Below are 20,661 nucleotides of genomic sequence, written 5' to 3' on the forward strand. Positions count from 1 at the left end.
GCCCAGGGTCCAGGGCAGGATCCAGGGGAGTTAGGCAGCTAGCGAGGAATGGAGGGGTCGTTGGCATTGGAACCCAGGCTGTCTGACCTGATCTGACCCGTGCTGCCTCTCTACCAAGTTGCTTTAACTTGACGCTTGCCCTGGTTAGCTGATCCTTTTGAAAAAGTTTTTTAGGGGCGCCTGGGTGGCTCAGCCCTTTGAGCGTCTGACTTCAGCTCAGGTCATGATCTCACAGTCCGTGAGTTCGAGCCCCGCGTCGGGCTCTGTGCTGACAGCTTGGAGCCTGGAGCCTGCTCCGGATTCTGTGTCTCCCTCTGTCTCTGCCCCTCCCCTGCTCATGCTCTGTGTCTCTCTGTCTCAAAAATAAATAAAAACATTAAAAAATTAAAAAAAATAAAAAAAATGTTAATGTTATTTTAAAAATTTTTTTACTTTTGAGAGAGAGAGAGAGGGAGACACAGAATCCAAAGCAGGCTCCAGGCTCTCAGCTGTCAGCACAGAGCCTGGTGCGGGGCTCAAACTCACGCACTGTGAGATCATGACCCCAGCCAAAGTCGGACGCTTAACCGACTGAGCCACCCAGGCACTCCCGGTTAGCTGATATTAAAGTTGGAGTTACATTCACTTACGTTCATGAGTGGAATGGGCTTATGATTTTCTTTGCTTATCATATCCTTACTCGGTTGTGAAATTCACCTTGTACCAACTTCATAAAATGAGTTCGGTGCTTTTTCCCTATTTTCTTTTTTTCTTTTTTTTTTTTTTAATTTTTTTTTCAACGTTTATTTATTTTTGGGACAGAGAGAGACAGAGCATGAACGGGGGAGGGGCAGAGAGAGAGGGAGACACAGAATCGGAAACAGGCTCCAGGCTCCGAGCCATCCGCCCAGAGCCTGACGCGGGGCTTGAACTCATGGACCGCGAGATCGTGACCTGGCCGAAGTCGGACGCTTAACCGACTGCGCCACCCAGGCGCCCCTTCCCTATTTTCTGTAACCGAGGGATAATCCATTCGGTAGAGCTGACCTCTGTGCTCACCTTTACACTTACGTGGGGCCACGGCCCTCTGGGGGGGCTTATCTTTAATTACCATTTCAATTTATTTAATGGTTTATTCTGCTCAACTTTGTTCTTTCTTCTTTTACCGAGGTTGGCGTTTTATATTTTTCTGGAAATTTCTGTTGGTTTTCAAATTCGTGACCTGCCCAGGACAGTGTGGGGCACAGGTGGGGTTTCCTGGCTTCCCCTGTGAGTGCTGCTGCGGTCTTGTCCTCCGGGCTGCGGTTTCTCTGCAGGGGCCCGGCCACCCCCGGCTCCTGGTGGCCTCTCCTGGATTTTGGCATGGAGGTCAGTCTCCTGGGGTTCCCGGCAGGGGCCTGGGCTGGCTTGGGAGCCATGACTCAGCAGCCAGCATTCATTCTTGAACTTGTCAGGACTGTGTACGGTTAATGTGTCCTGTGGGGCCTCCAGGTGGCTGTAAGCGGAGGGGAGAGAGTCCCTGCGGGAAGGGCTCTTCAGAAGGTTAGTGATGTCTGTTGGCCGTTGTGTGCTGAGGGAGTGAGCAGGCGACAGCGCATGTTGTGTGGCTGTTCCTGATTTCAGCTATTCGGTCCCGCTGAAGGCCCCTGTGGTTGTAGAGGCAGTTCAAGGCAAGGATTTTAAAGCCCGTGAGATTTGTGTTCAAATTCCAGTTTTGTCAAATTCCAGCGGTATGCCATTGGGAAGTTTTTCCGTCTTGTTACTTATAGGTTGGAAAATTGCATATAATACTGACCTCAAAGGGTATGTGTAAGGCCTAGGTGAAATCATACACCCAGCATAGGAATTGTGTGTCAGTTAGGAATCCCACCGACCCAAACTGGCTCAAACAAAACAAAGACATTGATTGGCTCAGAGAACTGAAAACCCCAGAAGGAGCCTGGCTTCAGGAACGGTTTGATCCAGAAGTGTATGACGTTGCCCGCTGGCCCCATTTCTCTGGGACGTTCTCGGCTCTGCCCTTCTCCCCAGGCCCACTTTATCCTCAGGCGGTCACGTAAAGGACCGTGGGCGTCTCGGATCTGACACGTGCATGCAAAGCAGCAGAAAATGGTTCGTGGGGGCGGCCCTCTGCGATGAGAGAAAAAAGTTCTTTCCCAGAAGCCCTGAGTTAGTGTCTCCTCGTCATTGGCTTACATCGGGTCACTTGTCCTTCCCTAAACCAGTCACTGTGGTCAGGGGGTTGGGACACAGCCCTGGGCTGAGGGTTAAGTACAGGGTGGGGCCAAAGCCAGGTGCAAGGGCTGTTGACCAGATGGGGTGAGGCCGCGGTGGCTGCCCCTGTTGATTGTGGCCACCTCCTAGCTGGCCTTCTTGCTTCCGTCTGTGCCCGCCCCCCATCCTTAGTCTAGCGCCAGTGGGGTTCTCCTAACGTGGGGGGTGGGGAGCACGACCCCTCTCATCCTGCTCAGAAACCTTCAGGGGCAACATCTTCCTTTATGGTTTCCTGCCCAGGCCCTACATGCTCTGTACTCCGTGCTCCCCACTGCTGTCCTCCTCCCCACTGGAAACCACCCCACACGCCCGGGTCTCTCCCTTCCAGCCACGCTGTGTCCCCTCCCACCTCGGGGCCTTTACCCCTCTCTTCCCCAGATACCGGCATGCTTTGTGTCCCCATGTCCTCAGGTCTTGGTCAAGTGGCTCCTCCTTGGAGAGGCTTTTTCTGATCAGCCTGTTTAAAATAGGAATTTCTTCCCGTATACCTACCCCCCGTCCCTTGTAGGCGCTCGATAATTTGTCAGAGGTTGTAGCTCTAACCCCGCCCTCTCCTGCTACCAGCCCAGTGAGCGCTCCGCTCTCACGTGCCGGCCTTGTCCGAGGACCAGGGCAGGAGGCCCTAGGGACGAGAGGTCACCTGCCCCAATGATCTGTGACACGTGGCCCGGACATCGGTGTATCTGCTCTGATCCTGGGGGGCAGCTGGGCACCTGGGGAAAGGCGTTGCTTCCCCCCACCTTCTCACCATAGGCTGCCAGGATCTTATTAGCCCTGTTTACACGGCCAGGATGTCGAGCGATTAATTTTTAATGGCTTGGTTTATTGCATGTTTGAATGGTTTATTGAGTAATTCCCACATTTAAGTGATTAATTCCCCAGAGTTCAGAACGACTGGTTAGTTTTACATTAATCAGGGTTTCTGAATGCCAAGAGACAATCAATCAATCCTCCCTGCCAGGGAGAGTAATGTTAGAATACCTCAAGGTACAATGGAGTTAAGAAAAGGAGTAATTAAAACCCTGTCTTCTCCTCATGCAAATTTGATGTCTCTCTCTGTCTCTGTCTCTCTCCATTCTGCCTCCCCTGTCCCAGCCTCAGTGAAGGGACTCCCTGAACCCAGCTACTCCTTGGAAGGATCCGCTCCACCCTGCCCTTGGACTTCCTCTAAAGAGGTTCAGCCCATCTGCCTCCGGGAGGCGGGGTCTGCTCAGCTCCCTGCCCCTGGAAGGGGGAGTCTGGAGCCATTGACGGTCCCCGGCTTCTGTCCCCCAGCTTGGTTTCTGATCTGCAGAGAAGCTGAGAGCCATGTCTGGCCTCATGATGAAATGTCTGGTTTCACCTGGTTGCCCGGCAGGTGGATCTCCCCACGGGAGGCAAGGGCAGGGTGCTTGGAGTGGGCGCTCTGCCTCTGGGCCCTACCATGGGTCCCCCGTGGCCTGGTCAGCCACAAACAGAAAAGAAACGTGAGCTGCTTTTGTGTCTGTATGAGTTCCTTATGGCTCCTATGACAAATGACCACAAACTTCATGTTTAATACAAGACAGATTTATTAACTTACGGTTCTGGACGCCCGAAGCATGAAGTGAGTCTCAGGGGCTGAAATCAAGCTGTTGGCAGGGCTGTGTTCCTCGTGGAGGCCCTGAGGAAGGACCCATCTCCTTGCCTTTCCCAGCGTCTAGAGGCCACCTGCACTCCTGGGCTCGCGGCCCCGTGCTCCCCAGCAGTGTTGCTGCCTCTCCAGATCTTTCTCTGACTCTGACCTTCTTCCTCTCTCCTCCACATTTAAAGGACCCTTGTGATTCCCTTGGGCTTGGCTGGATAATCCGGGGTACGTGCCCAGATCAGATGATGAGCAGCCCAAATCGCACCTGTAACCTTAATGCCCCTTCGCCACATAAGCTGACATGTCTGCAGGTCGGGGGAGCGGGACAGGGACGTCTTTGTGCTGTGCCGACCGTAGGTAGCATCGGGAGGCTGAGAGCATGAACTCTGCAGCCAGACACTCTGGGATCATGCCCTAGTTCAGTGCTCAACGCTGTGGGAACTTGGTAGGTTTTCTACCTGTGCCTCCGTTTCCTTAAATAAACACCCGAGGACAATGCTGGTGGCCAGCCCACAGGGTGGCTGTGCTCACGAGATGGGGAGTGAAGCGCCCGCATGGCACAGGGATCTTGGGACGTATGCTCAGGGTGAGTGGCAGTCAAGTGCCAGTATCCGAACGCGGGGGTGTAAAGCCGGGGTGATGCTGCCCACGTCACCGGGTTCCTCAGGAGCCAGTGACAGTGGGGATGAAGATGCCGAGTTCCTTGCAAAATGTTTCCAACCAAACGCAGTAATGGGCATGGGCCCCAGAGGGAGCCTTGATGGACAAACCCTGGAGGGCTCTCGTGCACACATAGCGTGCAGACCCCGCGGGAGCGAAGACCCCCAGGTAGACAGGTAGCAGTAAGAGGCTCCATCAACTAACGGGAGCTAACGTGTGATGGTTCTGTGCCGTGCCCTTGAGGCGATATCGCTCGTCCTTGGAGCATCCTTGAAAGGTAGTTTTGTTCTCATCTGAAAACGAAGGCTTAGTGAACTGGTTAACCTGAGGCCACATGGTTAGTCAGGGTGGCGCTTACCCGCAGGCATGGATTTGAATCCCGAGTGCCCTGTGGACTGGGTGTCTTGGAGCCGATGCCTTCCTTCACGTCTGTCAACTATAATGACTGTATCCATACACTGGAGACGGGTCAATGCCCTTGTCATTGGCTTCTTGTGCAGGTTAAATGAGATCATATGGGGGAGGTGCCTTGCCCAGTGCCTGGCACATAGTAAGCCCCAGCAGGTGTTCTGGGTTGTGGTAGTCCGTGGAGGAGGGAGCTCCCTGGTGAAAGTTGTCTGATGCTAGAAGCTTTCTGGAGTAAAGCCTTGGTTTTGGGTCTTCAAGGCTGGAGACGTTTCAGGGAAGGGAATTTCAGACAGAGAAGAGATGTGAAATGGGTAAACTTCTCAAGAAGCAGATATCACCCCGTGGCTCTCGCCCCAGGTGCACGGATGGGGAGGAGAGCGAAAGGTGAGGCCAGCCAGGGGGCTAGAGACTGGTGCCTTCCAGCAGAGTTCACACCCTCTCTTGTCGGCACTGGGAGCTGGTGGAGGGTTTCGACCAGGGAAGTTACCAGAGGCTAATGGAGGAAACCAAGGTTTTAGGGATACGGAAGCGGAGTCCGCATGGAACATCATGTTGCCAGCATGCCAATGTGTTTTAAAAACTGTAATCATTCGGGGCACCTGGATGGCTCAGTCGGTTGAGCGTCCCACTTCGGCTCAGGTCATGATCTCATGGTTCATGAGTTCGAGCCCCACATCGGGCTCGCTGCTCTCAGCCTGTCAGCACAGAGCCCACTTCGGATCCTCTGTCCTCCTCTCTCTCTGTGCCTCCCCCGCTTGCACGCTTCCATAAATAAATAAATATTAAAAAAGAATGGTATTCATTCAACACAAGTTGATTTAACAAAAACATGCCAACCATTTGGTGGGACCGTGGAAGCAAAAGACAACAACTTGTCCGCCTTAGAGCCTGGACTCTGGTGGCACTTGGAAGACAGACAACAGGCCAGAAGACATACAATGTGTGTACTTGGATACGGGCTGCGGGACTCGTAAAGGTCACTGCTGTGGTGACGGCTGGGAGCAGAGCGAGTGGACAGGGGAGGGCTTCTCCGACGGGGCAACCCTTGAGCTCAGACTTGCCTGACGAGAAGCACCTGTTTCCAGAAGAGCTGACACAGGTGTTTCAGACGGAAGGTAAAGGGAATCCAAGGCTCTTGGGGAGGACAGCGTAGGCTATGGCCCAGGGACGGAAGGACCAGAAAAAGGCTGGAGGCCTGTGCTCTGTGGGAGAGGGTAGAATATAGTATTGGAAAAGCAGGCAAAAGCTTCATAATACAGAGTCCAGAATTAACTGCCGTTTGTTCTGATTTGGTTCAACTTTTTTCTCCACTGGATTATTCCCATCAGCACAAAACCTTAACATATTATTTCTCATCTATTAAAAAAAAAAGCCCTCCAAACCTCCTGGGGCCCCATATCCCTCCATATCTATTGTTGTATTTCTTTGCTTGCTTTCATAGCAGAACTCATCAAAATCGTCTATACTTGCCGTCTCTGATTTCTGTTCTCCCAGCCTTTCTTTTCCTGAAAGCTTTTAATTTTAAGAAGCGTTCATATTTCGAGAAGGTGCGAGAACAGTTCAATGCACTCTCAAAAACCCTTCACCTATATGCACTAGCCATTATCTTCTGACCACATTTGCTTTGAGGCTGCTTCTATATACACATGCTGGTTTTTTTTTTTTTCCTCCCATCTACTTGAAAGTAAATTGCATGACATTTTACCTTAAATACATCTTCATGTATCTCTTTAAAATCAAGGATATTCTCCTTCGAAACCACAATATAGTGATTGAATGCAGGAAATTTAACATTGAAGATACAACCCATATTCAAATATCACCACCAATAGTTCCCAAAGTGTTCTTTTTAAAAATTCACTTAAAATATTTGCATGCGGTTAAGATTTATCCTTTCTGGGGGCGCCTGGGTGGCGCAGTCGGTTAAGCATCCGACTTCATCCAGGTCACGATCTCGCGGTCCATGGGTTCGAGCCCCGCGTCGGGCTCTGGGCTGATGGCTCAGAGCCTGGAGCCTGTTTCCGATTCTGTGTCTCCCTCTCTCTCTGCCCCTCCCCCGTTCATGCTCTGTCTCTCTCTGTCCCACAAATAAATAAAAACGTCGAAAAAAATTAAAAAAAAAAAAGATTTATCCTTTCTGATGGGTGCTTCTAAATTTTGACAGATGCATGCAGACATGTAACCAAGATATAATCCAATTCTACCGCCCCCGCCACCAAATTCCTCCGGGCTCCTATGTAGTCAACCCTTTCTACCAGCCCCGCACTCTGGGCGATCACTGGTCAGTTTTCGGTGTTTACGGTTTCTGCCTTTTTGCAGAATGTCCTAGAAATTCAAACTTACGGATTTCTCCGTACTCTTGTACGTATCCATAGTTTCTCCTTTTTACCACTGACTGGTTCACCAGTTGGATGGACCTATCATTTATTATTCATTGCTCAGTTGGAGAACATTTAGGTTGTTTCCAGGTTTGGGTAATTTACACTGGTGTAAAGGCTTTTGTGTGAACATAAAATTTGGTTTCTCTTAAGAATAGGGTTGCTGGAGTGGCACCTGGGTGGCTCAGTCGGTGAAGCATCCGACTCGGGCTCAGGTCACGATCTCGAGGTCTGTGAGTTCGAGCCCCGCATCAGGCTCTGTGCTGACAGCTCAGAGCCTGGAGCCTGCTTCGGATTCTGTGTCTCCCTCTCTCTCTGCCTCTCCCCCGCTCACACTCTGTCTCTCTCTTGCTCTCTCTCAAAATAATAAATAAACACTTAAAAAAACTAAAAAAAAAAAAAAAAAAAAAAAAGAATAGGGTTGCTGGGTTGACTGGTAGATGGGTGTTTAACTCTGTCCAAAACTTCCAAGCTATTTTCCTGATTGAATCTTGTTATGGTCCCACCAGCAGTGTATGAGAATTTCAGTTCTTCAAATCCTTGCCAGTAGTTGGGATTGTTCTTTTTCAAAAAAAATTTAGCCTTTCTAGAATGTATATAGTAGCATCATTGTGGTTTTACTTTGCATTTCCCTAATGACTTACGATGTTTGGCATCTTTTTGTGTGCTTCTATATCATCCATACGGCTTCTGTGATGAAGTGTCCGAATGTTTGCCCCTTTTTAAAACGTTCATTTTTTTAAATTACTGATTTTTGATAGTTCTTTATATATTCTGGATATAAGTCCTACATCAGAAGTGTGATTTGCAGGTATTGTCCACCAGTCCTGTGGCTGTTTTTCATTCCCATAGTCGTGTCTTTTAAAGAGCAGAGCTTTTAAATCTTGATAAATCTAAAATCTTTCCTTTTATGGGTTGCACTGGTGGTGTGGTATCTAAGGGCATCAAGATATTGCTAGATAAGGTCACGAGATTTTCTCTTACGGTTTCTTTCACAAGCCTTATAGTTTGGGGTTTTATAATTGCAGTTTGCATGACCTATTTCAAGTTAATTTTTTTGTGTTAGAGATGAGGAATGGGTGAGGTTATTTTTTTTTTCCCCCAGAGAGAGGTTTAATTTGTTTCCAGCATTGTTTGTTGGAAAGACCATCTTTCGTCCCTGCAATGTCCTACCTGTCACCTTTGTTCGAATCACTGGCTGTATTTGTTGGAGTCTGGACTACGCGGTATCTCTCTCTATTTATTTAGGTTTTCTTGGATTTCTTCCATCAGTGTTTGTAGTTTTCGGCATATTTCATGATACATTTTGTTAGATTTATGCCAAAGTCTTTTACGGTTTTTGATGATATTATGAATGGCACTGTTTTTAAAATTGTGATTTCTAGCTGTTCATTGCTAGTACATAAAATAGAATGATTTTTAAAACATGGAACTTGAGTGATGTGATTTGGCTAAGCTCATTTATTAGTTGTGGGATTTTTTTTTGTAGGTTCTTTGGCATTTCCTACATAGATAGTTATGTCTTCTGGGGTGCCTGGGTAGCTCAGTCGGTTGAGCATCCAACTTCATCTCAGGGTCTCAGGGTCCATGAGTTTGAGCTCCACGTCAGGCTCTGTGCTGACGGCTCGGAGACTGGAGCCTGCTTTGGATTCTGGGTCTCCCTCTCTCTCTGCCCTTCTCCCGCTCACGCTCTGACTCTCTCTCTCAAAAATAAGTGTTAAAAAAATTTAAAAAAACCCCGATAATTATGTCTTCAGTAAATAGGAGAGTTTTCTTTCTTCCTTTGCAATTTCTATGCCTTTTCTTTCTTTTTCTTGCCTTACTGACCTGGGTAGGACTTCTGGTTCATTGTTGATTAGGAGCAGTGAGAGGTGATGTCCTTACTGTTCCTGATCTTAGGGGGGAAAGTTCCAGGCTTTCACCATTATCTGTCGGTTCTTTGTAGATGCCCCTTATCAGGTTAAGGAAATTCGCTTCTAGTCCTTGCTGTTGAAACTTTTTGTTGTGAATGCACATTGGATTTTAGCCAATGAAATAGTCAAGTGGTCTTTCTTCTTTATCTGTTACTAGGTCGAATTCTGTTGACTTTAAAATATTGAGCCAGCCTTCCATTTCTGAGATACACCCCATTTAGCTGAGGTGGCTTATCCTCTTTGTATATTGCTGGGTTTGCTAACATTTCACTGAGAATGCTTTTGTATCTACGTTCACGAGGGACTTGGGTTGGTAGTTGTTGGGTTTTCTTGTAATATTTTTGATTTGGGTGTCCAATCAAAACAAGTTGGGATGCGTTCCCTCCTCCTCTGCTTCCTGGAAGAGACTGTGCACAACTAGCTTTGCTTCTTCCTGCAGGGTTCAGTAAAATTTACCGGTGAAGCTAGTGGGACTGTCATCTTCTTTGTTGGAAGGTTTTTAAACTAAAAATTCATCTCTTTCATTGTCATGGGGCTATTCAGCTTATATAGTACTTTTTGAGTGAAACCTGGCAGCTTCTATCTTTGAAGGAATTTGTTCATTTCACCTACGTTGTCAAATTGATAGGCAGAAAGCTGTTCGTAATATTTTCTTTTCATGTCTGAGTTTGAAGGAATGTCCCCTCATTCCTGATATCAACCCTCTGTGTCTTTCTGCCCCTCCCCCCACCCTTGGTCTGACTAGCGGTTTATTAATTTATTGATCTTTTCAAAGGAGCAGCTTTTGGTTTTCTTGAGTTTTCTCTCTTGGTTTCCTGTTTTCAGTTTCCGTGATCTTACTCATCACTTCCACCCTCTGCTTGCTTTGGGGTTAAGGCATGCTTTCTTTTCTGGTTTCTTGAGGTGGAAGGCTAGATTATTGACTCAAAAGCTTTCTTCTTTTTCTAATATGAATGTTATAAATTCCCTCTGAGCACTACTTTACCTGCCTCCCACCCATTTTGATAGGTTATATTTTTATTTTCATTCATTTCAAAATAGTTTCTATTTCTTTTTTCTTTGGCCCGTGAGTTCTCTAGACTCGTACTGTTTAATTTCCAGTTGTTTGAGGATTTTCCGATATCATTCTGCTTTTGACGTCTAGCTTAATTCCTTTAGGATAAGAGAATGTGATTTCTGTGATTTCAATTCTACATCTGTGAACGTTTGTTTTGTGGCTCATAAGGTGGCTTATCTGGTGAGTGTCCCATGTGCTTTTGAAAAGAATGTGCGTTCTGCTTTTGTTTAATGGAATGCTTTATAAACGTCAGTTGGAAATGAGCAAAGATGTGAAAATCCTCAACAGCCAGCTTGGCTTGTCCACTTTTTCTCTCAGTTACTGGGAAAGGGATCGAAGCCTCCAGGTTGAACAGTGGATTTTTCTATTTCTCTTTATGCGTCTTTTAGTCTTTGCTTAAAGAGTTTGAGTACCTGTTCGATGCACATATGTTTAGGGTTATGATGACATTTTGGTGAGCTAACCTTTTACCACGATGCAACATCTGTCTTTGTTCCCGGTGATAGTCTATGTTCGGAAGCCAACTTGGTCTGATACTAGGGTAGCTGTTGCCTCTTTCATTTGATTCGTTCTTACGTGGTTTTATCTCTTTCTATCCTTTTACTTGGAACTAATCTTTATCATTGTATTGAAAGTGGATTTCTTGGAGACAGTCTATAGTTAGGTCTTTTTGTTGTTGTTATTCCAAACTGAAAGTCTCTGTCTTGTAACTGGCATGGCTCGGGACATTTTATTTTAGTGTAATTGTTGATACGGTTCCCCACCCTGCTCTGTGCTTCCATTTCTCTGTTCTGTCTTCCCTGCCATGTTTTAGATTATGTGAATGTTTTTTAGTATTCTATTTTACTTTATCTATTGGATTTTGGGGCTTATCTTTTTGTATTATTATTATTATTATTATTATTATTATTATTATTATTATTTTGCTTGTCCTTGGGATTGCCACATATATGCCTAGCCTTCAACGTTCTAATTAGAGTCAATATTTAACACTTCACATAGCGTGTAAAACTTGCAACCACAAAGGTCCCTTCCCCCACCTCATAGGGGTTACACGTATGACATCTGCCGACACTGGAAACCCCAGCACACGTTGTTACAATTTTTGGCTTTCAATGGCCCTACCGATTTTTAAGAGGGAGACAGTATTGTCCAACTACTTACCAAATCTGCTGTCCTTCCTTCACTCTGGGGGTTCCAGAATCTGGCATCGTTTTGCTTCAACCTGAAGAGCTTTCATTAACATTTCTTAAAGAATTGTTCCTGGGGGTGAATGTTCTTTGTTTTCCTTCAACTAAGAATGTCTTATTTTGTCTTCATTCCTGAAGGATACTCTTGGTGGGTATAGAATTCTGGGTTGACGTTTCTTTCTGATGAGAAGTCTGCAGTCAGCCTAGTTGTCGCTCCCCCATCTATATAATGAGTTTCCTTTTTCTCTAGAGGCTTTCAGCATTGAGCAAGAGAAAACCTTGTTTTCAGCGGTTGACTACACTGTTGTCTACACGTGTTTTATTTATTTATTAAAAAAAATTTTTTTAACGTTTATTTATTTTTGAGAGAGAGAGAGAGAGAGAGAGTGCAAGCAGGGGAGGAGGAGAGAGAGAGGAAGACACAGTATCCAAAGCAGGCTGCAGGCTCTGAGCTGTCAGCACAGAGCCTGATGTGGGGCTCGAACTCACGAATGGTGAGATCATGACCTGAGCCAAAGTCGGATGCTCAACTAACTGAGCCACCCAGGCGCCCCTACACATGTTTTACTTTTTAACGGATTCTCTTCAGGATGTGCTGAGCTTCCTGAATTGGCAGATTTATGTCATTCACCAAATTTGGGAAGTTTTTAGCCATTATTACTTCAAATATTTTTTATTAAAATTTTTTTTAATGTTCATTTATTTTTGAAAGAGAGAGAGAGAGAGAGAGAGAGAGAGAGAGAATCTGAACTGTCTCCTGACAGGCTCTGAACTGTCAGGACAGAGCCCAACATGGGGCTCGAACTCATGAACTGTGAGATCATGACCCGAGCCGAAGTCAGACGCTTAACTGACAGAGCCACCCAGGTGCCCGGCTTCAAATATTTTTTTACTGTGGGACTTCAGTGACATGAATATCAGACTTTTTTATATAGTCCCATGGGCCTCTGAGGCTTTTTTTTTTTTATTATTATTTCTTTCCTGTTTTTCAGTTTGGAAAATTTCTATTGATACCATTTTTATTTATTTTTTGAGAGAGAGAGAGTGCATGCCAGTGGGGAGGGGCAGAGAGAGGGCGGGGGAGAGAGGGAATCCCAAGCAGGCCTTGTGTTGTCAGCACAGAGCCCGATACAGGCCTTGAACTCACGAATCCTGAGATCATGACCCGAGCTGAAATCAAGAGTCGGTTTGTTGCTTAACCGACTGAGCCACCCAGGCGCCCCCTCTATTGCTATCTTAATTTCTCTTATTCATTGCTCTGACGCCTTTATTCTACTGTGCACAGATTTTTTTTTTCTTTTTGCCAAACTCCAGCTATTATGCATACCTCTTGCTTCTTTTTATAGTATCTACTTCTCGCTGAAAACACGTGTCTGTCCATTCACTTCCAGCCTGTCTACCTTGACGTCCATTGTAACAGCTGCTCGGATGTCTTCAGGAATATTCCAGCATCCGGGTCCACTCAGGGCTGGCATGGGCATGTTTTCTCTGAAGGAGCGGTCAGTTACATTTTCCCGATTCTTTGCGTGTTGAGTAATTTTGGTTTCTGTGTGGGGTGTCCTGAATGTCATCCGTGAAACCCTGGGTTCTGTGAAACTCCCCTGGAGCTCGGCTTGCTTTCTTGGTTCTGTTTTAGCGGCCCACAGACATCCAGCGCCCAGGTGGGCTCGGACCATCCGGGGGGCAGTGGTTCCAATGTCGGTCGGCTCGTAGGGCCTTCCCTCTGCTGCTTTGGGTCAATCCCTCACATGCACAGGCAAGCCTGGGCTCTGAGCCAGTTCTTTTTTTTTTTTTTTTTTTTTAATTTTTTTTTTCAACGTTTTTTATTTATTTTTGGGACAGAGAGAGACAGAGCATGAACGGGGGAGGAGCAGAGAGAGAGGGAGACACAGAATCGGAAACAGGCTCCAGGCTCTGAGCCATCAGCCCAGAGCCCGACGCGGGGCTCGAACTCACGGACCGCGAGATCGTGACCTGGCTGAAGTCGGACGCTTAACCGACTGCGCCACCCAGGCGCCCCCTGAGCCAGTTCTTAATGCAGAACGAGGGGATCCCTCCTCTGCTGTCTTCTTTCCACATTCTCTGACTTACAGAGGCCCCCTTTCCTGATCTTCTGGCCAGAAAGACAGGTTTTCTCTTGGTCTTACTTGTCAGTGACCCACTCCTGAAGCCCTGCTGGGAACCTTTTCAGAGAACAGGGAAATAGAACGGCCGAGAACCTCACCTCCAAGTTTCCATTCTTCTTTCATCTGCCGCTTTGGCTTTTCTTTTCGCTTTTTGCATCTTGTCCGATGTTGTGAGTTACATTCAGTGGCAGGCGGGGCCGTGCTGGGCTTCCTCCATCCCGACCGGTAACGGAAGCCTGCGAAAATCTTTATGGTAAGTTTTTTCTGGGACCCAGGATCAGAAAACGTACATCGTGTGGGGGACTCTGTCCTGTAAGTTTGAACGCCTAACATTTCTTTTCTTGCGGACTCCGCTGATGTTGTTGCCACCCTAGAGCCAGTTTTATAGACCCCGTCTCCCACCCCTCAGGCTTTCCTCCATTGGTGACGTTCCAATGAGATGCTTTTGCCAAGGCTACCGGTGGCTTCCGTGTGGCTTAAATTCCACAGATTTTTCCTTGGTCTTCATCTAGTTTCTCTCTTCTCGAGATACTTTCTCTGCTTGGCCTCTGAGACGCCCCGCCAGCCCCTCGGCCATTCCTTCTTATCCTCTTTGCTGGTTGCTTCTCAACGCCCAGCTCCCAGACCTTAAATTACCCGCAGGCGTCGGGCTTGATCTACCTCGAGGCTCTTCGTGAGTTCACCCATCCCCAAAACTGGCAATTTCATCCACTCAGTAAGTTCCAATTATATCTCCAGCTCAGACATCTGCAGACTCTGCCGCCAGACATCGTCACACGTGCCCAGCAGGCATCACAAACTGTTCGCACATCCAACATAAACCTCCCGACTCCCTCCCTGCCCCAGACCCGCTCCTCCTGCTGTCGTCTCCATCTCAGTGAGTGGGTACTTCGTTCTTGTGGCTTTCCAGGCCCCAGATCTTGATGTCTTCCTTTATCCTTCTCCCGGTCCCACACTCCACCATAACGGCCTTTCCTAAGTCCATCCAGGGGCCGGCCACTTCCCACCCTCGACGCTGCTGCTTCCATCGTGCAGGCTTCCTACCATCACCTGTCACCACCTTTCTATCCCCTGCTTCTATCTCTGCGGTCCCTTGTTCATATCGGCCCAAATGATGTATGGACATCTTGAGTCAGATCATGTCCTTCCTGTGCTCATCCCCCTCCAGTGGTTTCCCACGTCTCTAAGCAAACAAAAGCCTGCAAGGCCCACCCAAGACCTTCAGCACCCTTCCCTCTGCCCGCTACATCCCCACCATCCTGGCATCCCGGCTGTTCCTAGAACACATCCAGCAGTTTCTTCCTCAGGGCCTTTGCACCTGCTGTTCCTTCGGCTTAGATGCTTTTCCAGGTAATCACATGCCTTATTCTCTCACTTCAGTCCTCTGCTCAAATGTCACCTGATGGAGAGGCCTTTTCTGGCTGCCCCACTGAGAACAACACCACACTTCTGTGTTTCTTATTCTCCGTGTCCCTCTTACCAGATTTTACTTTTTTTAAAGAAATTTTTACATTTGTTTATTTTAGAGAGACAGAGCACAAATGGGGGGAGGGGCAGAGAGAGAGGGAAACACGGAATCTGAAGCAGGCTCCAGGCTCTGAGCTGCCAGCACAGAGCCCGATGCGGGGCTCGAACTCACAAACTGTGAGATCGTGACCTGAGCCAAAGTCGGATGCTTAACCGACTGAGCCACCCAGGCACCCCTACTTTTCTTCATTGTACTAATCGCCTCCCCCCCCCTCCCCTGCCCCCGGCATGATATATCTGGTCTGGTGCTGACTGTCAGTCTTTCTCAGTGGGGTGGAAGGACCAGGAGGGCAGGAGCCACTCAGTCTATGAGAGTTCTTGGTATACATAGAGGGTGCTCAGTAGGAGCTTGTGGAGTAAATGACTGTAAAAATGCTTTTGAGTATGTAGGTTTCATGTCTGTCTACTTCCTTTCTGTGTTCTAGTCCAGGAGAGGAATGGCCCACTGCCTCCCCCGCCTTCTGCTCCCGGGCCAGGTCACTTGGGCCACCGGCCTGGAGTCCCTGCGGGGGGGGGGGGGGCGCGCGGGCGCCGCCTGACGCACAACCACAGTGGGGTCACGTGATTCCGAACGCCCAGGCCAGGGAAGCGTTCGCCGGTTACCCTGCTCTTGTGATGCGGGGAACCCGGGGGCAGAGCTCTTTTCCCGGAATGCCCTCCGGGTGATGCAGTGTGAGGAATCCGTCACTCAGCCTGGCAGCACGCCAGGGAGGAGGCCGACACCTCGGCCCCGTCTCTCGTCTCCTTTTTGCCCCATCTGATGTCAGAGCGATTTCAAAGCGGTGAAGCCTAGTCACTGCCCCGAGGCTGGCGGTGCGGGGGAGCCGCTGGCCGGGGCCAGGCGGTGGCTGCCGTGCTCCCTAGTCGCGGGCCACCCAGAACGGAAGCAGAGCATATAGCTGGTGGAATACCAGCCCCAGAAATAACCTTCGGGCCCAACTGCCTTCCTGGATGTCTGTCTTACAGGAAACACCCACGCACATTCGAGACACTGCGTCTGCGGTCTGTGCAACAATTCATATTCTGCAAGGTGATTTCACGCGCTTTCATTTGTCCTCACGCCCACTGGGTTTTCCCTTAACATTTGTTTTAAAAGTTTATTTTGAGAGAGAGAGAGAGAGCACGAGCAGGGGAGGAGCGGAGAAAGGGGGAGACAGAGAATCCCAAGCAGGCTCCACACCGTCAGCTCCGAGCCCGACGTGGAGCTTGAACGCACGAACTGGGAGATCATGACCTGAGCCGAAACCAAGAGCCGGACGCTGAACCGACTGAGCCACCCAGGGGCCCGTAACATTTTTTACTTAGAGTAACAGTCACCCTTTTGAGCGTATAGTTGCATGAGTTGCCCAACACATCCAGTGATACTCACCCTCAACCCGGATGTTGCACGGTTCCGTCATCACCCCAAATCCTGCCAGGACCCCTCTTGGGCAACTGCCCCCCCCCCCCCCCTCTCCCGGCGCCGGGCGGCTGGGAGCCGTGGTGTGGTTTTCTGTCTTTCTTTACTGCCTTACCCAGAATTGTCACGGGATTCGAATCATACAGTCGTTGCCTTTTGAGTCTGGCTTCCTTCCCTCCGTGCACTTGAGATTTCTTCTGTGTGATTATGCGTACCAGTCATTCGGTGCTGAGTATTAGTCCGCTGGATGGAGATTCGTTTATCCATTCCCCAACCGCGGGATCTTTAGGCAGCCGCTGGGGTTTTGGTCGTTATGAATAGAGCAACTATTCACGTGAGCATCAGGTGAACATATGTTTTCATTTCCTTGGGAGAAAACCTAGAAGTGGGGATCCTAGGGATGGCGGGGGTGTATTTCGCTTTAGAGGAGAAACTGCCAGACTGTTTTCTAAATCGCGTTTCCTCCAGCAGTGCTCGAGGGCACCGGTCCTCCACCTCCTCACCAGCGCCGGGTCTGGTCAGCCTCTAACCTTGGCCGTTCTCTTAGCCACACGGTGCTGCTTTTAATTTCCATGTTTCTGGTGATTCATGATGCCCGGCGCCTTTTCATATGGCCCCTTGCCATCCGTGTATCTTCTTTTGTGACATGTTGAGATCTTTTGGCCTCTTGAAAACTTGGATTGTTTTTCTTACGCCGAATTTTGTGAGTTCTTTGTATGTTCTTGGATGCAAGCGACTTATCAGACGTACGATTTGCAAATCCTTTCTCCCAGTCCGTGGCTTGTCTTTTTGTACCCTTCATGGTGTCTTTCTTTCTTTTTTTTTTTCACGGTGTCTTTCAAAGTGCAAATTTCTTAAATTTTGACAAAGGCCAGGGTATCAGTTCATTCTTCTAAGGGCCAGGCTAATGATGTTCCATCTAAGAAAATTTTGCTGTATCTGAGGTCACAGTGATTTTCGCCTCTGTTTCTTTGGATAGTTTTATTATGGCTTTAGGTTTTCCGTGTAGATCTATGGCCCATTTTGAGTTAGTTTTTTATAAGGTGTGAGGTATGGATTAAGGTTCATTTTTGTTGGCGTGTGGACATCCAATCGTTCCCTACCGTTTCTTTTAAAGACTGTTCCTCCTTCCTTTCGTTGTTTTTGCGCCTTGCCAAACACCAGTTCTCCTTCTTTGCAAAGATCTGTGTCTGGACTCCTCATTCTGTCTCAGGCACCTCTGTCACTAGCCTTTCACCAATGCTGCATCGTGTTGGCTGCTGGAGTTTTGCAGTAAGTCTGGAAATCACATAGTGACTCCACCTACCTCTCCAGCATGGTGTTTATTATTCCCCCCACTTTACGGGTGTTGGAACTGTCCATGATCATGCTTAGCCAACCTGCTGACAGCCTGGCCTCCCTTATGTAGTAACTCAGCTGCCTGGCTCCTACTCAAAACCCACTTCTCGTGCCTAGCCTGATGCTCAGAGTGTGGCCTTTGGGATCTGCTCTGGGTACAGGTGTCAGCCCTGCTTCTCGGTTGTGTGGCCCTGGGAAAGTAATTTTAAGCCCTCCGTGCCTCACTATCCCCACCTGTAGAATGGGTGCAACCGTGCTACCTGCCTTACAGGTGGGTATGAACATGGAATGGTTGCCAGCTCAAGCCATTGGAAGCCTGCTGCTGTTTGATCATTTTTGGCAGGCACGAATGGCAGTTTCACATCGTTCAACCTCACAGGCAAACTCCCTCCTAGAGCTAGACAGAGGGCGTGTACCCCAGGAAGGCAGCTTTGCCGGTGGCCATTGTCACTGTTGTTACCCCTGCTCACGATGCTGTCGCTAGTGCGCTGTTATCCCGGATGGCGGTGGCCCCTGAGGCCGATGTCCCTGAGTCCTTGAATCGGGCAGCCAGCCACCACTGAGAGCTTCTGGGGGCAAAGCTTCTCACCAAGGCTTCCAAGAATAACACGGCCCAACCTCTACTCCCGTGGAGCGAAAGCGTGCCCCTGGTGTAACAGAGTGTGCAAAGTACAACGGGAGAAGTGGGTGGGAAGGAGGGCGTGGCAAGACTTCCCAGGCTGGGCCTTGTAGGATGATTAGGAGTTTGGGGCTGGAGGAACATTGCAGGCACAGCCTGTGTAAAGGCTTGGAAGGGGAGGCCGGCAGGCTTTAGGGGGAGCCTGAGGTTTGATTCTGGGGCGGAGCGTGGGAAGCAGCCGACCGTGGCCTGGAATGGGTTCACAAGTAACTTCCCTCCCTGTCTTTTCCTTCCACAGTCAAGTCCCGACGATCCCTGCCTTCGCCATGGCCGCGAGAACCATTATCATCGACCACGGGTCTGGCTTTCTGAAGGCTGGCTTGTCTGGGTGGAACGAGCCCCAGATGGTCTTCCCGAGCATCGTGAACTACATCCCGTGCAGGGAGAACCCCGGCCCCAGCTATGCCCGAAGGCGCGTGAGTCTGGGCATCGACATTTGCCACCCTGATACCTTCAGCTACCCCATCCAGCGTGGCCGTGTCCTCAACTGGGAAGGCGTGGAGCACATCTGGTCATTTGTCCTGGAGAAACACAGGCGGGAGCATGAGGACTCCCCCGTGATGGTCACAGAGTGCCCTCTGAGGGAGCCCGCGGACCGACAGAAGACCCTGGAGGTAAGGCCTGGCACTTTGTGTTTGGACATGAGGAGGGTCGGGAGCTCCGTTTTCTAAAGAATCTGCCCCATCGCGGTCTCCTGAGTACCTACTGTGTGTCTGGCACCTGTTCTAGGCAAGATGGGGTTCACAGAGTTTCCTCCAACAGACGGGGACATGGCAGTTGAAATAGTCTATGAAGGGGCGCCTGGGTGGCTCAGTCGGTTAAGCGCTCGACTTCGGCTCAGGTCACGATCTCACTGTCTGTGAGTTCGAGCCCCGTGTCGGGCTCTGTGCTTACTGCTCAGAACCTGGAGCCTGTTTCAGATTCTGTGTCTCCCTCTCTCTCTGACCCTCCCCCGTTCATGCTCTGTCTCTCCCTGTCTAAAAAATAAATAAAACGTTAAAAAAAATAAAAAAAAAATAGAAATAGTCTATGAAGATGGGGAGAAGCTGGGTACTTTGTTCATGGATTCCGAAATGTTCAGAGATCATGTTTCATCTTTGGGGAAGACTTGACCTTGAATAAATTACCCACTAAGAATTCCGGAGAGTGATCACTGCTAGAAACAAAATGAAATGGGGTGATAGCTGGCTGGTGGGGAGACGGTGATTAGGGAGGGTTTCTCTGAGGAGGTGATTTCAGTCACCAGGGAGGAAGGGAAGAGGGAGGCAGGAAGGTGAAGTCACAGGGGTTGCGTCTTGTAGGCCCGAGCCTGTGGGTGGGGAGGGCTTTGATTTTACCCTAAGTCAAGTCTTGGCAAACTACAGCCAGTGGGCCAAAGTGGCCCACCATCTGTTGTTATAAATAAAGTTTTATTGGAACATAGCCATGTTCACCCATTTACATATCGTCCTTGGCTACTTTCATACCACAGAGCTGAGTAGTTGTGGCAGAGACTGTATATATAGCATGAAAAGGCTAAAAGACCTACTTATTGTAGGGTTGCTAGATAAAATGCACGTCTGAGCTGAATTTCAGATAAGCAACAGATAATACTTTAGTATAAGCGTGTCCCAAGTAGTGCATGGGACATACGTACACGAAAACATTGTTGTTTGTCTGAGAGTCAAACTTAATTGGGCAGCCTGTATTTTTGTTTGCTAAATTTGGCAACCCCGGCTGTCTAGCTTTTATAGGAAATGCTTGCCAACCCCCGCTCTAAATAGATCGGAAGCTCCTGGAGAGTTCTAAGTGGGATTCATATTTGATTTCCCATTTGAAAAAGAGGGCCTTGGCTTCCATTTGGGAAATGGATGGTGGCGGGACAGTATTCTGAGTCCGGGGATGGGGCAGCCCCCTCCCCCTGAGCGGGGGAGATGGGCCCGCCGGGGCAGGAAGTGGTGGCTGTGTGGCCAAAGGCCACGGGAGCCCCCACTGGTGCCACCTTCATGGGGCTGCAGTCAGAACTGGGCAATTAGGGAGGCGGTGGGAGGGAGACTCTGTAAAGATCTAGGGGGTGATGGGTGGGGGAGAAAATCAGCCTAGGGATTTTGCCAAACCCTAAATGTCAGAATCCCAGTTTTGCCTCCA

At 48.9% G+C, this 20,661-nt stretch overlaps 1 protein-coding gene across 2 annotated transcripts in view; it reads left to right on the forward strand.

Annotated features, from left to right (window-relative positions):
* The window catches only part of ACTL8 (actin like 8), a 61,616-nt gene that overhangs the window by 39,254 nt on the left and 1,701 nt on the right, over positions 1 to 20,661 (forward strand). The window contains exon 2 of one of the 2 annotated variants that reach the window (XM_040456773.1): positions 18,773 to 19,148. In XM_040456773.1, coding sequence (XP_040312707.1) covers positions 18,801 to 19,148 — 348 coding nt within the window. In that variant the 5' untranslated portion in view covers positions 18,773 to 18,800. Of the gene's footprint in view, positions 1 to 18,669; positions 19,149 to 20,661 lie in introns of those variants that run through there. The other variant, XM_040456768.1, reaches the window with a different exon arrangement.

This window comes from Herpailurus yagouaroundi, unplaced genomic scaffold, assembly GCF_014898765.1.
Source record: "Herpailurus yagouaroundi ecotype Mexico unplaced genomic scaffold, PumYag 77, whole genome shotgun sequence".
NCBI lineage: Eukaryota > Metazoa > Chordata > Mammalia > Carnivora > Felidae > Herpailurus > Herpailurus yagouaroundi.